Source organism: Haliotis rufescens, unplaced genomic scaffold (assembly GCF_023055435.1).
Source record: "Haliotis rufescens isolate VD_foot unplaced genomic scaffold, xgHalRufe1.0.p SCAF_40, whole genome shotgun sequence".
In the NCBI taxonomy this organism is placed as follows: domain Eukaryota; kingdom Metazoa; phylum Mollusca; class Gastropoda; order Lepetellida; family Haliotidae; genus Haliotis; species Haliotis rufescens.
The window spans coordinates 38338-59476 of record NW_025964113.1 but is presented as its reverse complement, the minus strand read 5'-3'; the positions used below and the strand labels follow the sequence as shown (position 1 = coordinate 59476).

Sequence of the window (21139 nt, the reverse complement as noted above, 5' to 3'; positions counted from 1 at the left end):
TGCCATCTTGTTTATTTGGCTTATTGACTTTTGCCATTGACTTATTACATTTCTTGGTGTGAACGTGTCCAAACTGCACGAAATTGCTTAAAATGCAATCAAATGTTTAAAAAAATTCTGGGGGAGCATGCCCCCACACCCCCCTAGATTTTTCCTCTTTTTTCGGGAAAACCTGCTCACATCCCTGGAAATGGGAAGATTTCAGGCAGGGGTATATCTTTTCCAACCCCTTGTTCTGATGAATTTGAAAGATGTCAGTCAGGTGTATGTCTTCCCCAAACCCTTGTTCTGATGAAATGGGAAGATTTCAGGCAGGGGCATATCTTCTCTAACCCCTTGTTCTCGTGAAAATGAAAGATGTCAGTCAGGGGTATGTCTTCCCCAACCACTTGTTCCAATGAAATGGGAAGATTTCAGCCAATGCTATATATTCCCCAAGCCCTTGTTATAATGATAAAGGGAAATGTCTCACAGCCAAGCCCCTTTCCCCCATGTGTGTGCTGATGTTGCCGGGATCAAGTTGACCTTGGTGGGATTTGTTTCCAAATCAGTACTCAATACCATTTAATGTGCACATATCTGAAAGCAGATTAGGTGGTGGCTTTGAAGTTTATTTAATTTTTGAAATTTTATCTTTGACATTTCCATGGAAATAAGGCTGAAATTGAAATTGAAGGCTGAGTCTCTTCACGAAACTTATCTCAAAAGCGATCAATAGTTCTTCAGGAAACTTGCACAGAGCTGAAGGGGATATGTCACCTCCTGATGAGTCTTGTTTATGTTGTACAGATTGTCTGACACTGCTTCTAAACCTCAGGGCAAGGAGAAACACCTGAACAAAAATAGCACCAAGGCACTGTTGCTCACCAAATGACCTGAATGTTGAGTGTGTAGGGAAATCTTTAGTCATCAAGTAAGAAACATGTAGCTTGTAACTGCCTGTTTTTAGACTACTTTATGGTAGCAAACATTTGTATTAAGTATCACCACACATTTCGTGAAGCAGTTTCTATAAGGTATTAAATTTTGCCACATTTACATCAGCAACAACAATGGCCAGATTTTGAATATAGATAATGATGTCGAAAAGAACTTTAATATGATTATGATATAAACAACGTCAGTTACTGGGGTACTGTGATGTCATCATATCCCTATTGTGTAGATCGATGCTCATGGTGTCAATAAAGTGATTGTATGGTCCATACTCAATTATTTACAGACTGCCATCATATTGCTGGAACATTGCTGAGTGCAGAGATAAACAACAAACAGTTACTGTGATGTTCTTAAAAATGACATTGTGATTTCTTTTCAATTTCAAGAAACTTTGCTGAATCGTTTTCTGAATGCCATGACTAAACCTGAACCCATTGTAGTGCAAGGTGCCCCTACAGTATTACTTCTCTAAGCCTTTTGGTTTCGGAGAAAATTATATGCTTTATCATTTTCAAAAGTGAAAGGATATTTCTTCAATTTTAATTAAATTAAGTTAATTCAATTTTTCAATTCCATACAATTCTACACATATTCTTGAAGTTGCAGTTTTATGGTCGTAATTTCTGAGAACAATGTTTCAAAAGATTTTCAAATTTGTTCTGATATGTTTTATAAAAAAATGTATTATGTTGTACAGGTGGCCAAGATGTTTAAGTTGCCCCAATCAGCATTGCAGAGTTGCATCCCTTAGGCATAACAGAAACCTATAACTGTGGGTTCAAATCCAGGTTTACTCTGATTATACTTCTAGGTTTGTCTGCAGGATAAGCATGCCCTGGGTTTTACTAAAGTAGTAATGACTTAAGACCAGCATTATTTCCTCTGCCGGGGTCACGGGTGGCCCAGTCGTCTAAGGCCAAAAGGCTAAAAAAATGTATTATGTTGTACAGGTGGCCAAGATGTTTAAGTTGCCCCAATCAGCATTGCAGAGTTGCGTCCCTTGGGCATGCCAGAAACCTATAAATGTGGGTTCAAATCCAGGTTTACTCTGATTATGCTTCTAGGTTTGTCAGCACCATACCCGTGCTCGTGGGTTTCACTGAAGTGGTAAACGTCTGAGACCTGCATCACTTCGGGCTTTCCTCCCACATTAAGCTGACACGCCGTGATATAACTGGAATACTGTTAAAAGCGGCTTTAAACCAAACTCAGTCACTATTTCCTCTGCCATATATCAGAGTGATATAACTGTGATACTGCTCAAAGTGGCATTAAACCCATTCACTCATTGTCATTTGGCTCCAGATCAATATCATAGATTGGTAGGTTTATCTATGATTCATTTCCTTGATGTACAGTCTTCTGTTAACTTAGGCCCAAAGTATGTGTATTTCTTCATTGGTAAACCTTTGTACAATTATATGCACCTGTCTTGTATAATCTTGTTAGATAAAATATAAATATTGTCCAAACTATTGAATTACAGTTTAGATTGAGAAGACATTTCCTAGTTTCGTCAGAAGCATTAGGAAAGACATTTGAACCAATGTAGGTTAATGCTACTCAGCTTTGTTGGAAAAAAAGGAAATAAACATAAAAACACAAACATAAACAGACTGAACCCGAAGACATGTCTTTTTTTAACATCTCTTCAATGTGGTGAAACACAACACAAAGATATTTTTGTATGTTCACTTATATAAGTGAGTCTGGAATTCCTAATTAAATACTAAAGGCAGTTCTGTGATGTTTTTATAACTTATGTATTTTGGCAATCCTTTTTTTTTAATAGGCGTGTTTCTGTGTGAAGTTTATCATTTCCTGTAGCTAATCAGCTTTATTGGCCATGGCTCCTTGTCTTCACTGACTGACTATGTCATAATCGCCACAATATATATTTGCAAATGTTACTGACATATTTATGCACCATATTTTTAAAAACAATTGCATTCAGCTGTACTTGATGTCTTAATTGGTCATTTGTCAGCATCATATCTCACTGAGGTTACTCTCATCATAGGAGCAGTTCTGTTCATCTTCATCAGTGAAGGTCTGTCCGTTCAACATGCTATCATCCTACCACTGTGAGAACATGTGTATCCATCTGACTTGGAATGTGGTGGTTAAATCCATCAGCCCATTTGGCTGTCAGTTTGTTACCTTATTGTTTCCAGAGTATATCCGACCCGTGAAGATTCTGGGGTAGAATAGGTCTTCAGCAACCCATGCTTGCCATAAAAGGTGACTATGCTTGTCGCAAAAGGCGACTAACGGGATCGGGTGGTTAGGCTCGCTGACTTTGGTGATGCGTGTCATCGATCCCAATGGCATGGATCGATGCTCATGATATCAATCACTGGATTGTCTGGTCCAGACTTGATTATTTACAGACCGTTGTCATATAGCTGGGATATTGTTGAGTGTTGCGTAATTCAACACACACACACACACACACACACCCACAAAAAATAATTCCATACAATGGTTCACTCTTCACAACATCTACGTTGTATAAACCCACAATGCTTCTTTGCAATGGTTCACTCTTCACACTATTCATTCTACGTTGTATAACGATTATTTACAGACCGCCGTCATATAGCTGGAATATTGCTGAGTTCGGCGTTAAACAACAAACCAACCAACCAACCAGAGTATATCCATTAAATTGTTTATGATATCTTCTTGAGACTTGGGACACATTTCAAGTTAATGTTCTTCTGGTTCCTTTTGGTTATTTTGAAATTTTCATTTTAACCCTCTCTTTTTCACATTTAATTTCTCTTTTGAATCGTCATGAATCTATGTTTCAAGCATATATCATACAGTTGGCTTTTGCTGTCCATTTTATTCAATTTTGATGTCTTTCATTTGTTTTCATTTTTAAAAAAAATATTTTTGGCGGCTGAATTGATATGTTTTGTATTTTTCGTGGGTTAAGAGGTGTTTCTGTAAAACAATTTTGAAAAGGTCCATTGATTTCCAGAAAAGAAATCCAAACAGTAATTTTCCCCAAAAAAGTATTTTCAGTCCTCTGAATCATGACTGTTTTAAGTTTTTGTCGAATTTGATTGATTTTTGTAATGTCTGACACACAAAGGTTATTGACATAAGTGATTAATGTTCCATGGACTTTGGCCAAATGTCCATTGTGAAATATTTTGACACATGTCATGAAAAGATCAAAGGTCAAGGTCACCAGATAGAAAATAGAAACCAAAAGGTTTGTGGCTACACTTGTCAAAAAGTATTAATGCATGTATCATGACATGTTGTGTGTACCTTCTAAAGGATGGGGCCCTGCTTTGAAAAAGTTTGTCAAGATTAGTCAAAGTTCAAGGTTAGTGTTTTCGTGATACGTTTTGCTTGTATCTTTGTTTCTCAGATCTGGACATTCATTTTTAAATGATTTTTATTAAATCAATCACATCAAATGTCAGCTGCATGTATGTCAAAGGTCAAGGTAACCTTTGAGCTCATTGTGAAATTTTGTTGTATCATTCTTTCTCCTGAATACCAAATATGTTTTACATAAGATGATGGTGAGTCATTATTCAGACCTTTCATATTTTCAGCAACAGCTCTTGAGCAACTAAGTACTTGATAATAAGATGGGGATTCAGGTTTCTTCTAAATAGCAAAATTAAATACTTACTTTGTTCCAAACAATAAAACATTCAATTGAATTATGAGATATTTTTGTATGACATTGAAATTTCAATCTAGGATCTTCTCAGATCCAAGAAATCTTCTCAGGAAGGTAAAAAAGCTGAAACTTTGTGATTGATAATGATTATTTCAGCTTCAGCTCTGTGAAGGCATCATTAATAGACCTTCACAGTGACTTTGACATAAAAAGCTGTATATATAGGTCAATGACTTGGACCCAAGAAAAGTAATAAGTCACTGGCAAAAGGCAATGAGTCAAATAAACCAAAATGGTGGATGAACCATAACAACTAATCAATACAATACTGTTCGTGATTGGATGAATATATACAATCTAAACAATAAAACGTTGCTATAAGAAAATGCTCTAGACTTAGGTCACTATAGCTTCTGAAAGCATTTCCTTAAGAAAGAGAGAGTACGATGCAAATACATCCGCTGCTCAGAATTTCGATTACGAATTTTGATGGCTGTGCATTGTTTTGTGATAAGAAACTTTAATTGATACTGTAAATAGGACTACTCCTTGCTACTTACCTTTTAATTATGAAATTATGACATGTGTGACAATGTGCTGAGTATTTCTAGCAGTCAAAATTTAAATTTTATTGTTCTATGACCAGTGACTGACAGCCATCAGAAACTCTGCTTCAACCAAATTTAACATTCTCAGACAGCATATATGTATGGGGTATGTATGTATGTATGAATATAATGTTTATGTGTTGATTGTTTGATCACTGGGATTATACTTGCAATGTTTAAGTGCATCCATTACATATGCATAACAATGCAAATATATTTTATGTTGCAACAGTTTTGTCACCTGAAGCATCTCAAGCAATTGCTTTTAAAATCATCCATGTCCTCTGTGTACTGACTCATGTGACACTGTTTTCACCTCAAGAAGATTAATATTGTGTATAATCAAGAAATGTTTTTAAATGACAGTATTGCTTTCAGATTTAATCAGGAAACAAATTTAAAAGATGATTTGATTTTCGCAGAGGGACCAGAAAGAGAGAAGCAATCAGCTGTATTGCCATTAAACTTTAATGTAGATTGGAGTTTGTCAAAGGAGGACTTCATCACAGTCCAGAACTGACAGAACTCCCCAGATCTAAACTGCAGGAGATGATCCTCTTATGGGACTTCATGACCTATTATCTCACCAGGGCCCAATTCCACAAGGCATTCTTTGTGCTAAGATGATCGTATCTCCCATTCTTTAACATAGGCCTTCAACAGTCATGGCACTACCATTGCCCTGAGGAACAATACCCTAAGCCAGAAGTAAGTTTATGTCATGGCGAGCTTGTTTGATGCCTATTGTCATCTAGGGATTTTTCCAGGGCTCCAAATGGGGTGCCGTTGCCATGCAAATTTTAAAAAAAACCTTTTTTTGTGTTCAAAATTGGGATTTTTGCTATTAGTTTCAGATGGATTTTAACATAGCAGTCAAGGCAATACTGTAAATCCGAACATTAAAAAATCTCTTTCTCTTTAATGGTCTTGGTGTCACTGCTACAAAGACACGGCATTAGTTACAACTATTAACTAATATTCAACTTTTTTAACTATTTTTAATTTCAGTGTGAGAATTTTTACTGACATTTCCTGCAGAATTATTGACATAGAGTGGAATATTAGTGAGCCATTTCTGATTTATGAGCTCACCTTGGCATCATCAGTATGATCTTATGTTGTGGGTTTTTGTCCTCCGTTCTTCCAATAGCACACAATATCTTCTAATTGCTGAACATATCAATATCATTTTCACATAACATGTTCAACATGTCAGTGCCAAAACTATGTAATGGCAAACGACTTACTTAGTGCAAAATTCAACCTTCACACCATCTTTTCTCATTAGAAGACATGTTGTTTTCATATTTTCAGAGGAAGTTCAATAGAGCCTGCTTTACAATGTATATATTGTCAAGGCACTTTTCATAAATGGAGTTTACTGTATATAAAAAGTTGAATATGGGGTGGTCAGGATCGCTGACTTGGTTGATGCAGGTCATCGTATTTCAAGTGCATGGATTGATGCTCATGATGTCAATCACTGGATTGTCTGGTGCAGACTCGATTATTTACAGTCCGCCGTCATATAGCTGGAATATTGCTGAGTGCAGCGTTAAACAACAAACAAACAAAACATGTTTAGGTGATAATTCTTTCAAATGATAGGCTGGCTTTGAAGGTCACTGTCATTACTTGAGGTGTTATGACAGGATATATTTACCTTACTAGAAATACCTGACCTAGTCAAGTTTAGGTCAAAAGAATTCTAAGAGGCAACCATCATAGGAAATGAATATTAAATGCATTTATTGGGATTTGCTTGAAATGGTAAAATGCATAGGGAAAGAGAGTACCAGTCACATGAGTGTAAAATACATGGTTTACCTACTGAACCTGGCGTACGAAAGTTGTGACTTGACCGCTAACATTCTTACAACTAACTACCTCAGCACCCTCCCACTGATGTGATACTTTGGTATCAGCCTGCTGTTAAACTCTTTGCTGCAAGCACTTCATCAATTTATTATGCCCTGGAGAAGTAAACGTTTATTCTATCTTTTCTCCATGACCACCTATTGTTGTCTGTTGCAGGTTTCACCACCTCCTCCACAACCCTACTTGAATCCCATCTCTCAACATCCTCCCACCTTCTCCCCTCCCCGAAATCACTGTGTTTTCCCATCACTGTGGCTCCAACATTGCTGCCTGAAACCCTGAAACCCACAGAACCATTGTATCCAAGTGTTGGGCGTATTCAAAGTACCAGTTTGGCAAATCCTCAGTCCTCAAATTTTATATAACTAAATAAAGGTGAGCTTCTGTACCCATGGTATTCACAGCTATATAAAATGTTTTATCTTGGTAGTATGTACTTGGGCTTAACAGTAGAGCTTTGCACAACGAAGTTGAAAACACATGCGCTGCGCAGAGTAAACTGGCTTCAGTAATGTTTCTTATTAGAGACAAATTGAAGAGAAAGCTTGTGTGTTTTTCGTATGGATGAGTTACAAAATTCTAATTGCCAGTTTTATTAGATAAGAAGAAAGTGTTTATCAAAGCCTAGATTACAATATAAATACGCCTCAATCGTATGAAGCCAATCACTCTCCTTCCCAGATTTCATTGCGGACAACCTAGTAGGGCTGGGACGGGTAACTCTGGTACTCAGGTCAGGTGGTTACTGAGTAGGACCCCGGTACCCACAGGACTACCCGGACCCGTGGTTAGTCACGTGATATATTGTTTCATGACAAATTCACTAAATAACTACATGGTTACACACAATTTTAAGCCTCTAATGTTCACATTTCTTCAAGACTATGAACACGTTCCTTCTGACTTATATATGTTTGAACAAAGCTAAAACTTCAGTCAATTTCAGTGTATGCATGACCACATCGTTTTCTACGTGTATCTAAATATATTCTGCCAGGGCAGGTACCCGGGTAGGTTCGGGTGATAGGGGTGTGGGTACCCAGGTAGTAAATTTGGACTCGTCCCAGCCCAACAGCCTAGTACCTCTGTCACATTGTCACATCTAACACATTCCATTCATGTTTTTCATCTGTTTGGATGAGTCAACACATTTGGATTAACATATGTCATGAAAAGTTATAACTTTCATTGAGAAAAAATATCCTGAAACCTGAAACACTATTTCCATTTGCATATTTATTCTCTGCATGCTGTCATCAAAGTCATATGGAGAGCTAGCGATACGACCACTTTGATGTATAAAACTATGTTGTCGTTCACCTCACTGTCGCAGTTGTAGCTGTATATCAATATAATTATATACATGTTTGTTTGCTTACGAACAAGAGAAAAGTCATGTGATAAGCCTACACCCCTGGTGTGGTCACTGGTACAGAAAATTCTCTTGTGGAATAAGGCGAGCACAGCTGAGTAGGCTCAGGGGTTGTCGGCTATTGTTTACAAACAGTGCTTCAGAATGGTCAGTGTCCTGATCCTTTTAAAAGACTTGAGGATTATTAAACCAACTGTGTGATTCAGAATTTACCTCCATTAATATTGAAAATGTATGCTTTTAGAGTTTCATTTGTTGCTTGCACTGTTCTCCTAACACATCCCCTCATATAACGTTATTTCCTTTCATAGTAACTTTTTCTTCCTATTTAATATTTGGTTAACCGAGTAAAACTTACTGATTGGATTTGTGTTTCACTGTTTAATGATTTAGTTGATTTCCTGTGTTTAGTGATTTTGTTGTAATTAGGAACAGTTCCTATTTGTAATTGGCCAACGATAGAAAATGGTTGTGTTTGTCTACACTGAAGCATAGCGCCTGTGGCAACAATGTCACACAAATATACACTTTCATTGTTACATTGTTTAAGGTTACATACATTGCATGGTTGAAGCATCATTTCTTTAATAACACTTTACCAGTAATTAGGCATTTTGTGTTGGTTTAACTGTTACATCCGATTACCCCATTCCGATAGTTACACAAGAGCTTCCTCTAGTTACAGCACAGTCTTTTATTGACATGTGCATGGATGGAGGAGTAGTTTGAGATGCCCACACATTGTAGGGGTAGTCATTAGGAGAATACGTGGAGTTCCTCTCTGCAATGTTATGTATTCGAGAATGAGTTTATTCATCGTAATTAATTGCCAACAATTGCCAGCTGAAGGATGGTGTAAGTCCTGATGGGGAGCCTTGGAGGTAGCAGAGGTACCATAATCCCCATATAGTCTCTCTCCTAGAGAATAAATGTTGAACAATAATGAATCCAACTCAAGTCAGAAATGATTTGGCAAGTCTAGATTGCCTCAGCTCCTGAAATTAAGCATTGTTCTGTCGCAATTTGGATTATATATTATATTTTGAAGATATAGCTGTTTTGAAGATAATTTTATTTCTGGGAATAAATGTTAGTCTAGCCCCCAATGTCCCAAGAGCCGACTAATTCGGACAGTCCTGTTCTAGCTGTGTATATTGTCTGAATTAATGCCCTATTAGATTTTCTAACAACAACTGGCTGACTCGTGGGAGAAAACTTTCTGCCGATCAAAGACCCTGGCAAACTGGATGAAGCTACTTGTAGTATGCACATTACCAATTGTGCTTAAAACAATGAGTGAGTCATTGTGTCCGTTGGAGGCTGGTTTGGTCCATCAGATCTTATATTTGTGTTATTGTTTTATGAGAAACTCATCGTCAGACGTTTTAACAATATACAGCCGTTATATATTGCTTCATCAGTAGGTCATATTACATGCACAGACGGACATGCAAGGTTATTCAGAATTAAGGGCCTCTAGGCTGGAGCACTGTATATATTTAGAGATAATATCATTCAGGATGAATTTATATTTGTTTCGGCATGCTTAAGAATTGACTTCAAATTTTGTTGTGTTTATGGACATATAAATGTGAAAAGCAGCATGCACACTGTGTGTCATGTATTGAATCACGAACACAAATTAAGTTTTAAGAAGATTTATTCCCTCCCTTAAGTTAACTTTTAACCCCAATAACAATACTTAAATGCAAACTAATACCAAGTTAACTAACTAAACCTGTGAAGCAGATGAAACAAAGTGTGCACACCGGTTTCTACATAAAGGCAAACAAAATTTCTTGGTTAACCAATCAAATGTCATGTAATCGCTTCCAATAAATTTATATGGTAACAGGTAGGTTGTATTGCTGTCTGCTTTCTGTGTGATATGGACAAAACAATGTGGTATGCATAATCTATTTGGGAGTATTTCCATTTAAAGCAGAGGCAGTGGGGTAGCCTAGTAGTTAAAGCGTTCACTCATCACACCAAAGACCGGGGTTCAATTCCCCACTTGGGTACAATGTTTGAAGCCCATTTTTGGTGTCCCTTACCGTGATATTGCTGGACTATTGCTAAGGGCTTAAAAACATAGTCACTCACTCACTCACTCACTCACTCACTCACTCACTCACTCACTCACTCACAGCAAAGTGTAAGGTCAATAATGGATTATAATGACTTATTTGTACTTATAAACCTTCAAGGATGTGTGCAAACTATTCTGTGTAGGTCCTTTTGACATGGCTGTTACTTATATAGTGTACAGGCGCAGTACACTTGAAAATAATACAGAATGGTTGATGTTATCACGCCAGTGGGTATTGTTTATCTTTGCTTCACTGCCTAAATTGACTAATAAAATATTACATTTCTACAATATTGTGCAACCCATGCAAACGAAAAGCCAGTTTAAAATAAAAATTTGACACCCAATTTGTATTACCCATCTCATTTTACGTCATATTACACGGAGAATTTCCGAGACAGTAAAACCTAAATCAGTTTGCCCCTATTTGATCAAACCATGCAATATATGTGATGTCAAGGTTATCTGATTTGATCTGGAATACACATGGCACACTTCAGTACAACATCAACTGTACTATCCTTGTCAATTCACTGAAAATATCCAGTGAGAGTGTGTTCTCCTGTTTCAGTGTGTAGTATATACTAGGGCTGGGACAGGTAACTCGGGTACTCAGGTCGGGTGGGTCCTGAGTAGGACCCGGGTACCCACAGTACCACCCGGACCCGTGGTTAGTCATGTGACATATTGTTTAATGACAAAACTAACTAGAGCTCAGTGGTAACACTATAAGTCGCTAATGTTCCCTTTTCTTTCTGATGATGCACACATTCCTTTTGACTTGTATATGTTTGAGTAAAGATAAAGCCTCACTCAACTTCAGTGTACACATGATTGCTCGTTGCTCATAATATCAATCACTGGATTATCTGGTACAGACATATGTCTGGAATATTGCAGTGTTAAACACCTAACAAAGTAAACAAAATGAAGATTCATGCGGGGAATACCTTGCTGATGTTTTGTGGTTCTTATTCTATCCAATATCCAGCTGGTTTCTTTACTAACACAAGACTGACTGTTTACATTGCATGTTTACATGTGCTGTCCACCTACACCAAACTGACCATATTATGCATCAGTTGATGGATGTATTTGAACCTTTTCTAACTGTCATGCTTTTCTTAACATAGAACTGAAGTACTTGAACTGCCAACACAGATATGTCAGCCAGGATGTACAGTAGCCAAGTGAGCTTCAGTGCCATGGTGCTGTTCTTTTAAGGTGATCCTTTTTTGTAAAAGGTCGCTAAACTTGTGAAAATGTAAACATTATTTTTTTGGCACCAGATGCACACATGTATTGACTAAAACAAAATGTGTGTAAGATACCAGCTAAACAACTGTAGCAAACACACAGCATCATATTAAAATAATTTGAAATTTCTTTTGTAAGTATTTGATTCCAACCTAACAGGCTCTGATATTTAGTCTAGAACACACGTGTTATGCTTTTCTTCAGACGAGACCATGGGTATTGTTGACTGCTGAGTATAGGAAGAAACTGGATAATTGTGTCTCATCATACCCAGTGAGGGGAGGTAATTCTATTGTTTGTTGGAAACAATTTGAGTACACTTTATGCAACTGATCATCCACTTTTAAGAAAGAAAATATAACATCATGGTATAGTTGGGTGTTACACCACATATCAAGACATTCGATGTGATGAATATTTCTGAACATGAATGTTTGTCTAAAGATACTTCAGGAAGCTAGAAAAAGTGGACAGCTATCTGCAAAACTTTAAACACAGTGTATTTGATTTTATGTATAGAATGCTGTTTCCTGCTCATAATTGAAGTGCACATTTCTTCATTACATTTGACCTGCATGACAATAGTACATCCAGCTTAATTTTCCCTCAGTTTTATAGATCATGAAAATACACTATCATTAGCGGGTAAATGTTTTAAGTAATAAACTTTACATGAAATGAATGTTACTTTCATGATGAAAGCTCCTTATGACTATAAATATTAATCAATATGAACTCAGAATACATCACTGCAAATCACCTTCCGAGAATCAGCCAATGTGAAAAAAGTCAAATTACCCAAATGTAGACCCCATGCCTTTAGCTGCCTGAACACATCAAGGAAGCCCATTATTTGCCATGCACTTTTGTTCTTTCTTCTCCATCTATTTTTGCACCAGTCCCTTATACCATGTACCTCCCAAGATTCATGTCTGTGTAAACACAACTGCTGTCAATATCGTCTGTCGCCAACAGCCTGATGGCTGGCCATTGCTGTCATCACTTTGTACAGATAATTGATGCTACTACAGGCATAAGTGCACAGACTACATGGAAATAGCTCCCAAGAAAGCTAATTTGGGGTATGAAATTATTTCTGGCCATTTTGTCTTTTTCATATAGGTCATTCATTCTGTAATGTACCAATAAACACTGTAAATGATTTACCAATAATGAATTTATGATATTACCCCTTGTCTGAGCCTGGTGAGGTCAGTATGGTGATGCAGATTACATTACTGATGCTGACAAACAGACTGTGATTGACTGATCCTCACTATCAGGTCAAGAGATTGCTTGTGACATCCCGCCAGCGTGACATTTTAACTAATTAAATTACAGCCTTTTATTTCATATTGGCCTCCCAATTATGCAATGTCAGACAGATGTATTGACCCACATGGACTTTGTGTTTCGCACTTTTCAAGTAAGCCGATCTTCACACCGATAAGAATTTCTTTTTGTGTAGTTTGGTGGGTGATGTTCAGACTTACTAATATTTTTGATTGAATTTGATGTATTTTTACCCTTTTTCAATCCCCACATGATTTTTTTCTTGGCCACAACTGGCACCTAATAAGTTACAATGACCTTTATCTCATGATTGAAAACCGTATTAGTAACTGTAATGGAACTGTCACATTGAAAAAATAAAGAGGTTGAAATCCATACGTCAACCCTGTCGTCTTTGATTCAAAAGCTTCTTAAGATATTCAAAGATAAGACAGTTCTTGACAATCCATTTGAAGTTTACATGTAATAATGATTGCATGTGCTCTACAGCAAATGATGGACATTATGTTTGTGTAATGTTTAATGACTCCACAGTGTATCATTGTTGACATGTCCCAGTTAGCTTCTGGAGATGCTTGTAGAAGACATTATCATCACTTGTTAAAAAATGGTTGGTTTGTTGTTTAACGCCGCACTCAGCAATATTCCAGCTATATGACAGCGGTCTGTAAATAATCGAGTCTGGACCAGACAATCCAGTGATATATATATCATGAGCATCGATCCAAGCAATGGGAATCGATGACATGCATCAACCAATTCAGCAAGCCTGACCACCCAATCCTGTTAGTCACCTGTTACGACAAGCATAGTCACCTTTTACAGCAAACATGGGTTGCTGAAGACCTATTCTACCCCGGATCTTCAGGGGTCCACTTGTTAAAGAATGGCAATCTGAATGGCCAGTTGCCGTCTTGTAAAAAAACATACAAGTCGGTTAGCAGATGTCATGACATAATGTTTGATGTGATATCACTTGCTTGTCACATCACAATTGACCCTGTTAGCAGTTAGAGGTTACCATACTGTGAGACTGATGGTGATCACAAGATTGACCTAATTCTCATATACCGGGTAGGTTTATTTCACTGAAAATAAGACTTTTAAATCCTTAATGATGGAAATGTGTCTTGAGTTGAATGTTCATCGCCCTCAACCTATCCATGTAATTCATATTAGATCTTGACTACAGCTGGTTACTAAGTGTGGATAATAAACTCATTATAACATTAGTGTATCAGGAAAAACAAAAATCATGACACTCATTTAGTTAAATCAGTATGACACTCACACACATGTAATAGTCATGTTATAATAATAATGTTTTAAGGGAGCCTAGGATCAGACCAATTGGCAGTCCAAATCTCACTTTATTTCTTTGTATCCTGAAATGTTATAATGTCTGTCAATGTAGCAGTTAGTGATTACACATGTTAGAAGTATCTAAGTTTGTCACTGTTGTCACTAATTGCAATGTATAAACCTAGAAATTGGCATTTGATCATGGAGCATGATAGTGTCCCATTGTACAGATGGCTATAATGCGACTTGTGTGCAGAAAAACGTTCAAGTTGTTCATGCTAGCTGTAATGGCTGACTTAAATGGGGATTGGATGGTAATGGTATATGACATGGTGGATATTATTATGTCTGAATGCCAGATCGTGCTGTCTATGAATGTGGTTGAGATCTAAGCTCAGTTATTTACACATGTTAAAGCTACATATAACTCACCGGGAACAACAACTGTCACTCAGGGCTGAAGAGTGGTATGGATAAATAACGTAACCACTTCAAATCGAGCACCTATTTTTCTGCAGACTCCATTCAACTGGGGTTTTTTTGCTTCGCAGGTTACTAGGAGATGACCTACTCAAGGTTTCAAAGTTCGATCAGCGTAACAGCCTTTCTCAAAAGCATTAGTTGAAGCAAGGTCATGAGATTGTTTCCAGAACACTAACAACCCTTACACTCTCCACCATGTTCTATAAGGTGCTGTCTGAGAGATGATCCTCTATTCGTGTGTGTTTCATTTCAGATCATCATTGCAGGAGATAGAGAGTCAGAGGACACTAAGGCCCTTCTGAAGGCAGTCCACAAACACTACCTTCCCAACAAGGTGTTGCTGCTGGCAGATGGCAAGATGGACAGTTTCTTGTACAGTAAGGTAGATTTCCTGAAGACCCTGCAGAAGGTGGACGGCAAGGCCACAGCTTATGTCTGTGAAAACTACTCATGTTCCCTGCCGGTTAACACTGTGGAGGACTTGGACAGGATTCTGGAATCTGGATAGACTTGTATCCTTAACATTGTGATTGTGATAAGTAAAGTGCAAGTATTTTGTGTTTGGGTTGGTTGTCTTCTTAATCCTGCTCAGAGGGGCATTTCCTACTCACATCAATTGATGCTTGTGTCGTGTAACTATCTGAAACTAACATCACCAAGACGGGAATGTCTTTTGGATATAGTGTCAATGCGTATGTTGATGCATGGGCATTTCTGACATATGTGACCTTGCTGATGATTATTTGCATTTTACTGTATGCAAGGGGTCAGTGTAGGAGTCGATGGCTTGCGGTATATACAAGTTTACTTTGGCTTGCGGTATATACAAGTTTACTTTGGCTTGCAGTATATACAAGTTTACTTTATACAGGTTGATAAGTCTTTGTTCATTCAGACAAAGGTTGTCCCAAATCAGCCACGAGACAACATATCAGCTTGAATTATTGGGGGAGGGGGGATGGGGCATGATCTCCACATAGTATCAGAATTTAATATCTATTTTTACTGGATTACATGAAGATGCTCCAAAAGAGAATATGTTTATGGTATACGTTGTCAAAACCACGATTGAGGTTGTCACCACAGCATGTTTACTCTAGATCTGAAACACTCTTTTGACACTAATTGCACAACATCTTCATGTTCTTCCTCTTTCTGGCAATCACTCCCCGTTCACATCCTATTCAGTTGTTATTCATTTTCAACACCAAGACATCTGGAACAGGGAGCCATTGTCATATCATTATTACCCACCAGACATAAATTTAAGGTTAAGTATGTAACATGTTGTTTAGGTTATACTAGTTTGAGCATGCAGTTTTCTTCATGCACATATCCAGTCTTCACCTTGACATCATTATCAGTGCCTAGAGCAAAACTGGTACCTTGTCTGTTTGATTCATATTCAAAAGGTGTTCAAACGACATGAGACAAACTTGCTGGGACTTCTAATTTGCCAAAGCCTATCCCTTGAAGCTTTTCACGCTTAATCTGGGTTTTTTTAATTCGTGAGGGAGAAATATACATTTTCATCTTTTTTTTAAATGCATATATATATATACATTCAATATACAGTGCCTGTGATGTAATGCTATTGTGAACAGATTTCTGTAATATCATGGCATGCCAGGGTAGTGAAGGAGGGAAGGCCAAAATCACAGATGATTACCAGCTTGGTAAAAGTAAGGTGCTGAAACAAGTGATTAAATGACGCAACACCTGTCGAACAGTCCAGTCGCCATGTCTGGTATAATATCTTCAACGTCATAGTCAAGCTTGAATGCATTGATGGTTGTGCAACTTCATTGTTGAGATAATCACAACAAAAATTCCTATGTATTACAACAATACATTGTGAGAATGTATTAATATAATTGGTTGACTGGATAAAACTAGCAGGACTATTTCTAGCTTAACTAGAACACACAGCCAGAATAATCATGTAAATGCTGGAGATGCATCACCAGGACAAAGTCACATGTACATGTTTTTTGGCAGCCTGATGGCAACAGACCACGCCAACTACAGTAGATGTTGAACATCTAATGTTTGTCATTAAGTTAAATTGAACTTGAGACAGAACAACCCACTGCATGAATAGTGCCCTATACAGAAAATAGGAAGGAAGTTTATACCTGTGCTACCCCAGACTGATGGTGTCAGTGTTTGTGATATACAAATATGACTAATACTAACCATACTGCTATTATGGCAATAAATATTCTGATGTAAAACTGGCAATAAGCAATATTTTATGTTTGTGTCAAAGTTTCTTTTTTGTTGTTTTTATGTGTAAATAAATATTTGTGTACAAATATAGTTAAAATTCTGTTGTTTCTGTCAGCTAGAGTGGATCATTCCAGATAAAAGGCAGAGAATTGTATTTGAATTCATGCATGTTGTTTTAATGTTACAAATGTCAAATGTTTAACAAATTGGAACTTACAATCCTGGCAGCAAACCATGCACAGTTAGTAAAAGTATATCAGACCACTGGACACCTGTGCCTCTTAAGAATACATAAAACATCTGTATTGACGTCAACATTTAAAAATCCTGCATAAAATGTAATTCAAACAGCTGGGAATGTGACTGTTAGCTGTGCATGCATGTGTTGCATACAGGGAGTATACTAGCGGATAGATTCCCAATAAAACCAAAGGTGAAGATAAACCCTCATTAGATGCTTATGCATTAGGTATTTGACTGTCTGTAAATGTGAGTGTGAATTCCGTGCTCGAATTAATCAAGTATAAAAACTGATGGCCAAAAGAAACTTTACCACCTTAAGAAGGAAATTTACCAAAAATTAAAAAATGCAAGTTTAAATTAAGTCAATGTAAAACACATCGTCTAAACACAACAATGCTCTATGCAAAAAGTGATTGACGTCCACGTTTTTAGTAGAAAATGTGGAAAACGTGCCACTTGGGCAGCCAAAAATACACATACAGTAAGGGTATATAAATGATACGGAAGGCACGTCAGACACACTGATAAAAAAACCCACAGAAATGCCACGACTGACACCCGTACAACGCAAGCGGATCCTGGGTATGATACAGACACCCACATTGCTAGAACGTTTGGTTGCTCCCGTGTTGCTGTAACTAACCTGATGCAACGTTACGACAGACCGGGCAAACATCACACAGGCCTAGAACAGGCACACCCAGGGTAACTACGCCCAATGAAGACCGGTAGTCGATGGAGTAGTCGATTCCTGACAGTGACGTCATCAGAGATTGAGATGAGCCCAGACTGTACGGCGTTGGCAGCGACGTGACTGGCAGAGGATCGCCTTTCCTGATGAAAGCCAGTTCTGTCTGTTCAGAGCTGAAGGCAGACAGGAGAACAAACGGCGAGATGTTGCGTTCAGGAGGTCGCGAAGTATGATAGAGGGAGTGTTATGGTGAGGGGAAGAATCTGTGGACAGAAAAACACCACTGGTCATCGTTAACGGAAATTTGACAGCTCAGCGTTACATGAATGGCATTCTTCGTCCATTTCGTTGAAAGTGTATTCGCTAACCCACCTCGATTTGGGCAAACATCATGCACATATCTGATGATATATGACTTTCATTTTAAATGTTGACTTCGTTGAGATTTTGATTTCTTCAATACCTTTTACCTTATGCATCTATCTTTTGTATTTATTTTTTTTATAAATTAGAGATATTTAGAACTGACTTAAAGTTTCTTTTGGCCGTCAGTTTATATTGTTATTTCCAGTTTTTCATTGATGCCATCCTGTCTTTTTTTTTAAATCCTAAAAGCAACATTGTCCCTAATGCATTAATGATGGCCACAGTCCAACACTTCTATCAAGCTCGTCTTTTACTTTGAAATTTGTCAACTGTGTAGTTACTCATCAATTCCCTCCTATCATTTAGATTCCAATATGTCAAGGTAGTTTTCCCCAACCTCCTCTTGAACTCCCCACTTGCTGCTGCCGGGTCAACTTCAGTAATTTTTTCAATTAGTCGAGGCCAAAAAGAGAGGAACAGGGAAGATCCAAGTTTGATAAAGATGTGTATCTCTTGAAAGTGGTTTATCATGTCAATAATAGTCGTGATGGCAATGAAAGACCCTACAGCCAGCTTCACCAAGGAGGTAACACAAAAAAACTCGGAACGGACGGTGCTGTTCGATCACACTTTCAAACAGGTCTAATGGAATTCCAAGTCATCCATCAAGTATTTTGATGTACTGGGGGAGTCTTGAATTGTCTACATTCTGCGTTTTTCCTGACTTGCAACTTCTGACCAATTGAGATTGATTTCGCGAGCACAGTTATCATACTTTGATTTGCTTATGTCAAAGGCGGTCTTGAAGAGTTCCGTGTATCCTGTGTCTATTTCCCGGCTGGTTTTCCACAGGTTGTGTAAACTGGTTACAGCAAATATGAAATAACTAGCCAACACCTCAGGGAACCATTTAACGCCAGTATTACTGAACATTAGTAGGCTGATCAGGAAGGCAAAGCAGGTTGTAAACAAAGCACAAAATGCACACAAATTGCATACAATTACAGCGACGATGACGTACACAGGTACTGACATGATAATACGTTGCAATATATACGGTTTTCTGGTATGTGGAAAGCCATATTTAGATATGGCACGGTGAAACGAATTTAGACCTTGATTATCATCAGCACCATAAAAGAAGACGAGAGGACACGAAGAGTACAGTTGGCTCAGTGCAAGTTCTAATGGGCTATGAAGCATACATATTGGCACACATAGCAATAATAAGATTACCTTATTTGGCTAAGTGAACCTATTTGTAGGATATACAAACTCTGTAAACCGATATTTTTGTATCTTCAATGACAACTTCCAGAAGTCTATGTTAATGAACACGAGGAAGTTTGCCTTCATGACACTGACAATCAGTTTGAACAAGGCATTCCTCCTCTTTCTGCGATGGGTAGGTCAGACTGTAATGGCGTGGTAACAACTGTAGCTGGTGCCCGGGGGATGTCACACACGTGTTAAGATAGATTTCCTGGCATACAAAAACAGGATGGCGCCCACATTGAATTAGACACCATACCCATGTTATTGTCCTCCCAGCAAGGACATAACGTTCTCTGGCTAGTCTGGAAGTCCAAGATCGTAGACGGAAATCCCACGGGAAGCTCATTCGAAACAGCATCATTGACATAGTCGTATGTCCTCACGTGGAACAGGATCACTTTAATAAATGTAACAACAAGAGACGGAAGCAGAACTATTAATCTCAGCAAGCGAGCTGTGCAGACTGGACGTTTTTTAAAGCCACCAAATGTGTGAACGAAGATCGAGGACAGTGTAACAAGTACTGCCAGGTGACATCAGCGATATCAACGTTGACTGTCTCTTTTCACTCGATTTCACTTGATGTTAACCGGGTACAATGTGGTGACATGTTGTCTGGTGTTGTCTCCAAGCACACAGATCCATATGAGGAATTGCAAGAGTCAGATAACCCTCAATATGTACGGCGTAGAAGTAGTAAAATTAATAAGCACATGGAAGTGTGTAGACGGGTGATTGCTTTGAATGTGGAGACAATGTCGATACCCAATGGATTTTGTAGGAAGTCCAAGAGAACTTGCAACGGCATCTGGGAGTCGGATATCTGTTGAATACATTTCCTGGAAACACAAAGTGAGATATTAAGCTAAACGGAAGTCGTATCTCAATGCTGAAAAAATCATATCATCGGACTTAAATAATCAACTGAAAATTTATAGACTCTGGCGTTATCGTTTTCTTCATCTTCATCCAGCTGGTCGGGAAAAGCGAACGTGCTCGTTGTGGCGTTGATAGCTGCATCTGTGATCGAGTGGGTGCTGTTGGCGCTCGAGTCACACGTCACAATGTATGATTTAAAGCTCAGCAGTCATCCCGCACGAAGTTCTACCCAAGAGAAACATTCTGGTCCTGAAATAAAGTAAAAATGAGAGATGCGTATTTCGTTAATGTATAACGATCTAAAATATTGACGTTTTATGTAGTTCTTTGTTTCTTTCAATTTTGCAGCAATCTTCCAGCTAAATGACAACGGTCTGTAAATAATCGAGTCTGGACCAGACACTCAAATTTCGGGGATTATCCAAAATCAGGAAGACCTTCACCTGCCAACACTAAGGAAAATATTGATAAAATACATATTAACATGATGTCGACGACTCACCACACGTCACATAGACGACACAGAAGGCATATCCCATGAGAGAGTTCTGAGAAATGAACTGGTCATGACAAAGGTTTCAGATTGCTG

General features: G+C 38.0%; 1 protein-coding gene across 2 annotated transcripts in view; it reads left to right on the top strand.

The window, feature by feature from the left end:
* Window positions 1-15425, top strand: part of LOC124137980 (spermatogenesis-associated protein 20-like) — a 50737-nt gene extending 35312 nt beyond the window's left edge. For both annotated transcript variants that reach the window (XM_048382703.1, XM_048382702.1), the window contains exon 14: window positions 15121-15425. In XM_048382703.1, the coding sequence (XP_048238660.1) occupies window positions 15121-15375 (255 nt within the window). In that variant the 3' untranslated portion in view covers window positions 15376-15425. The remainder of the gene's footprint in view (window positions 1-15120) is intronic.
* The last annotated feature ends 5714 nt before the right edge of the window (window positions 15426-21139 follow it).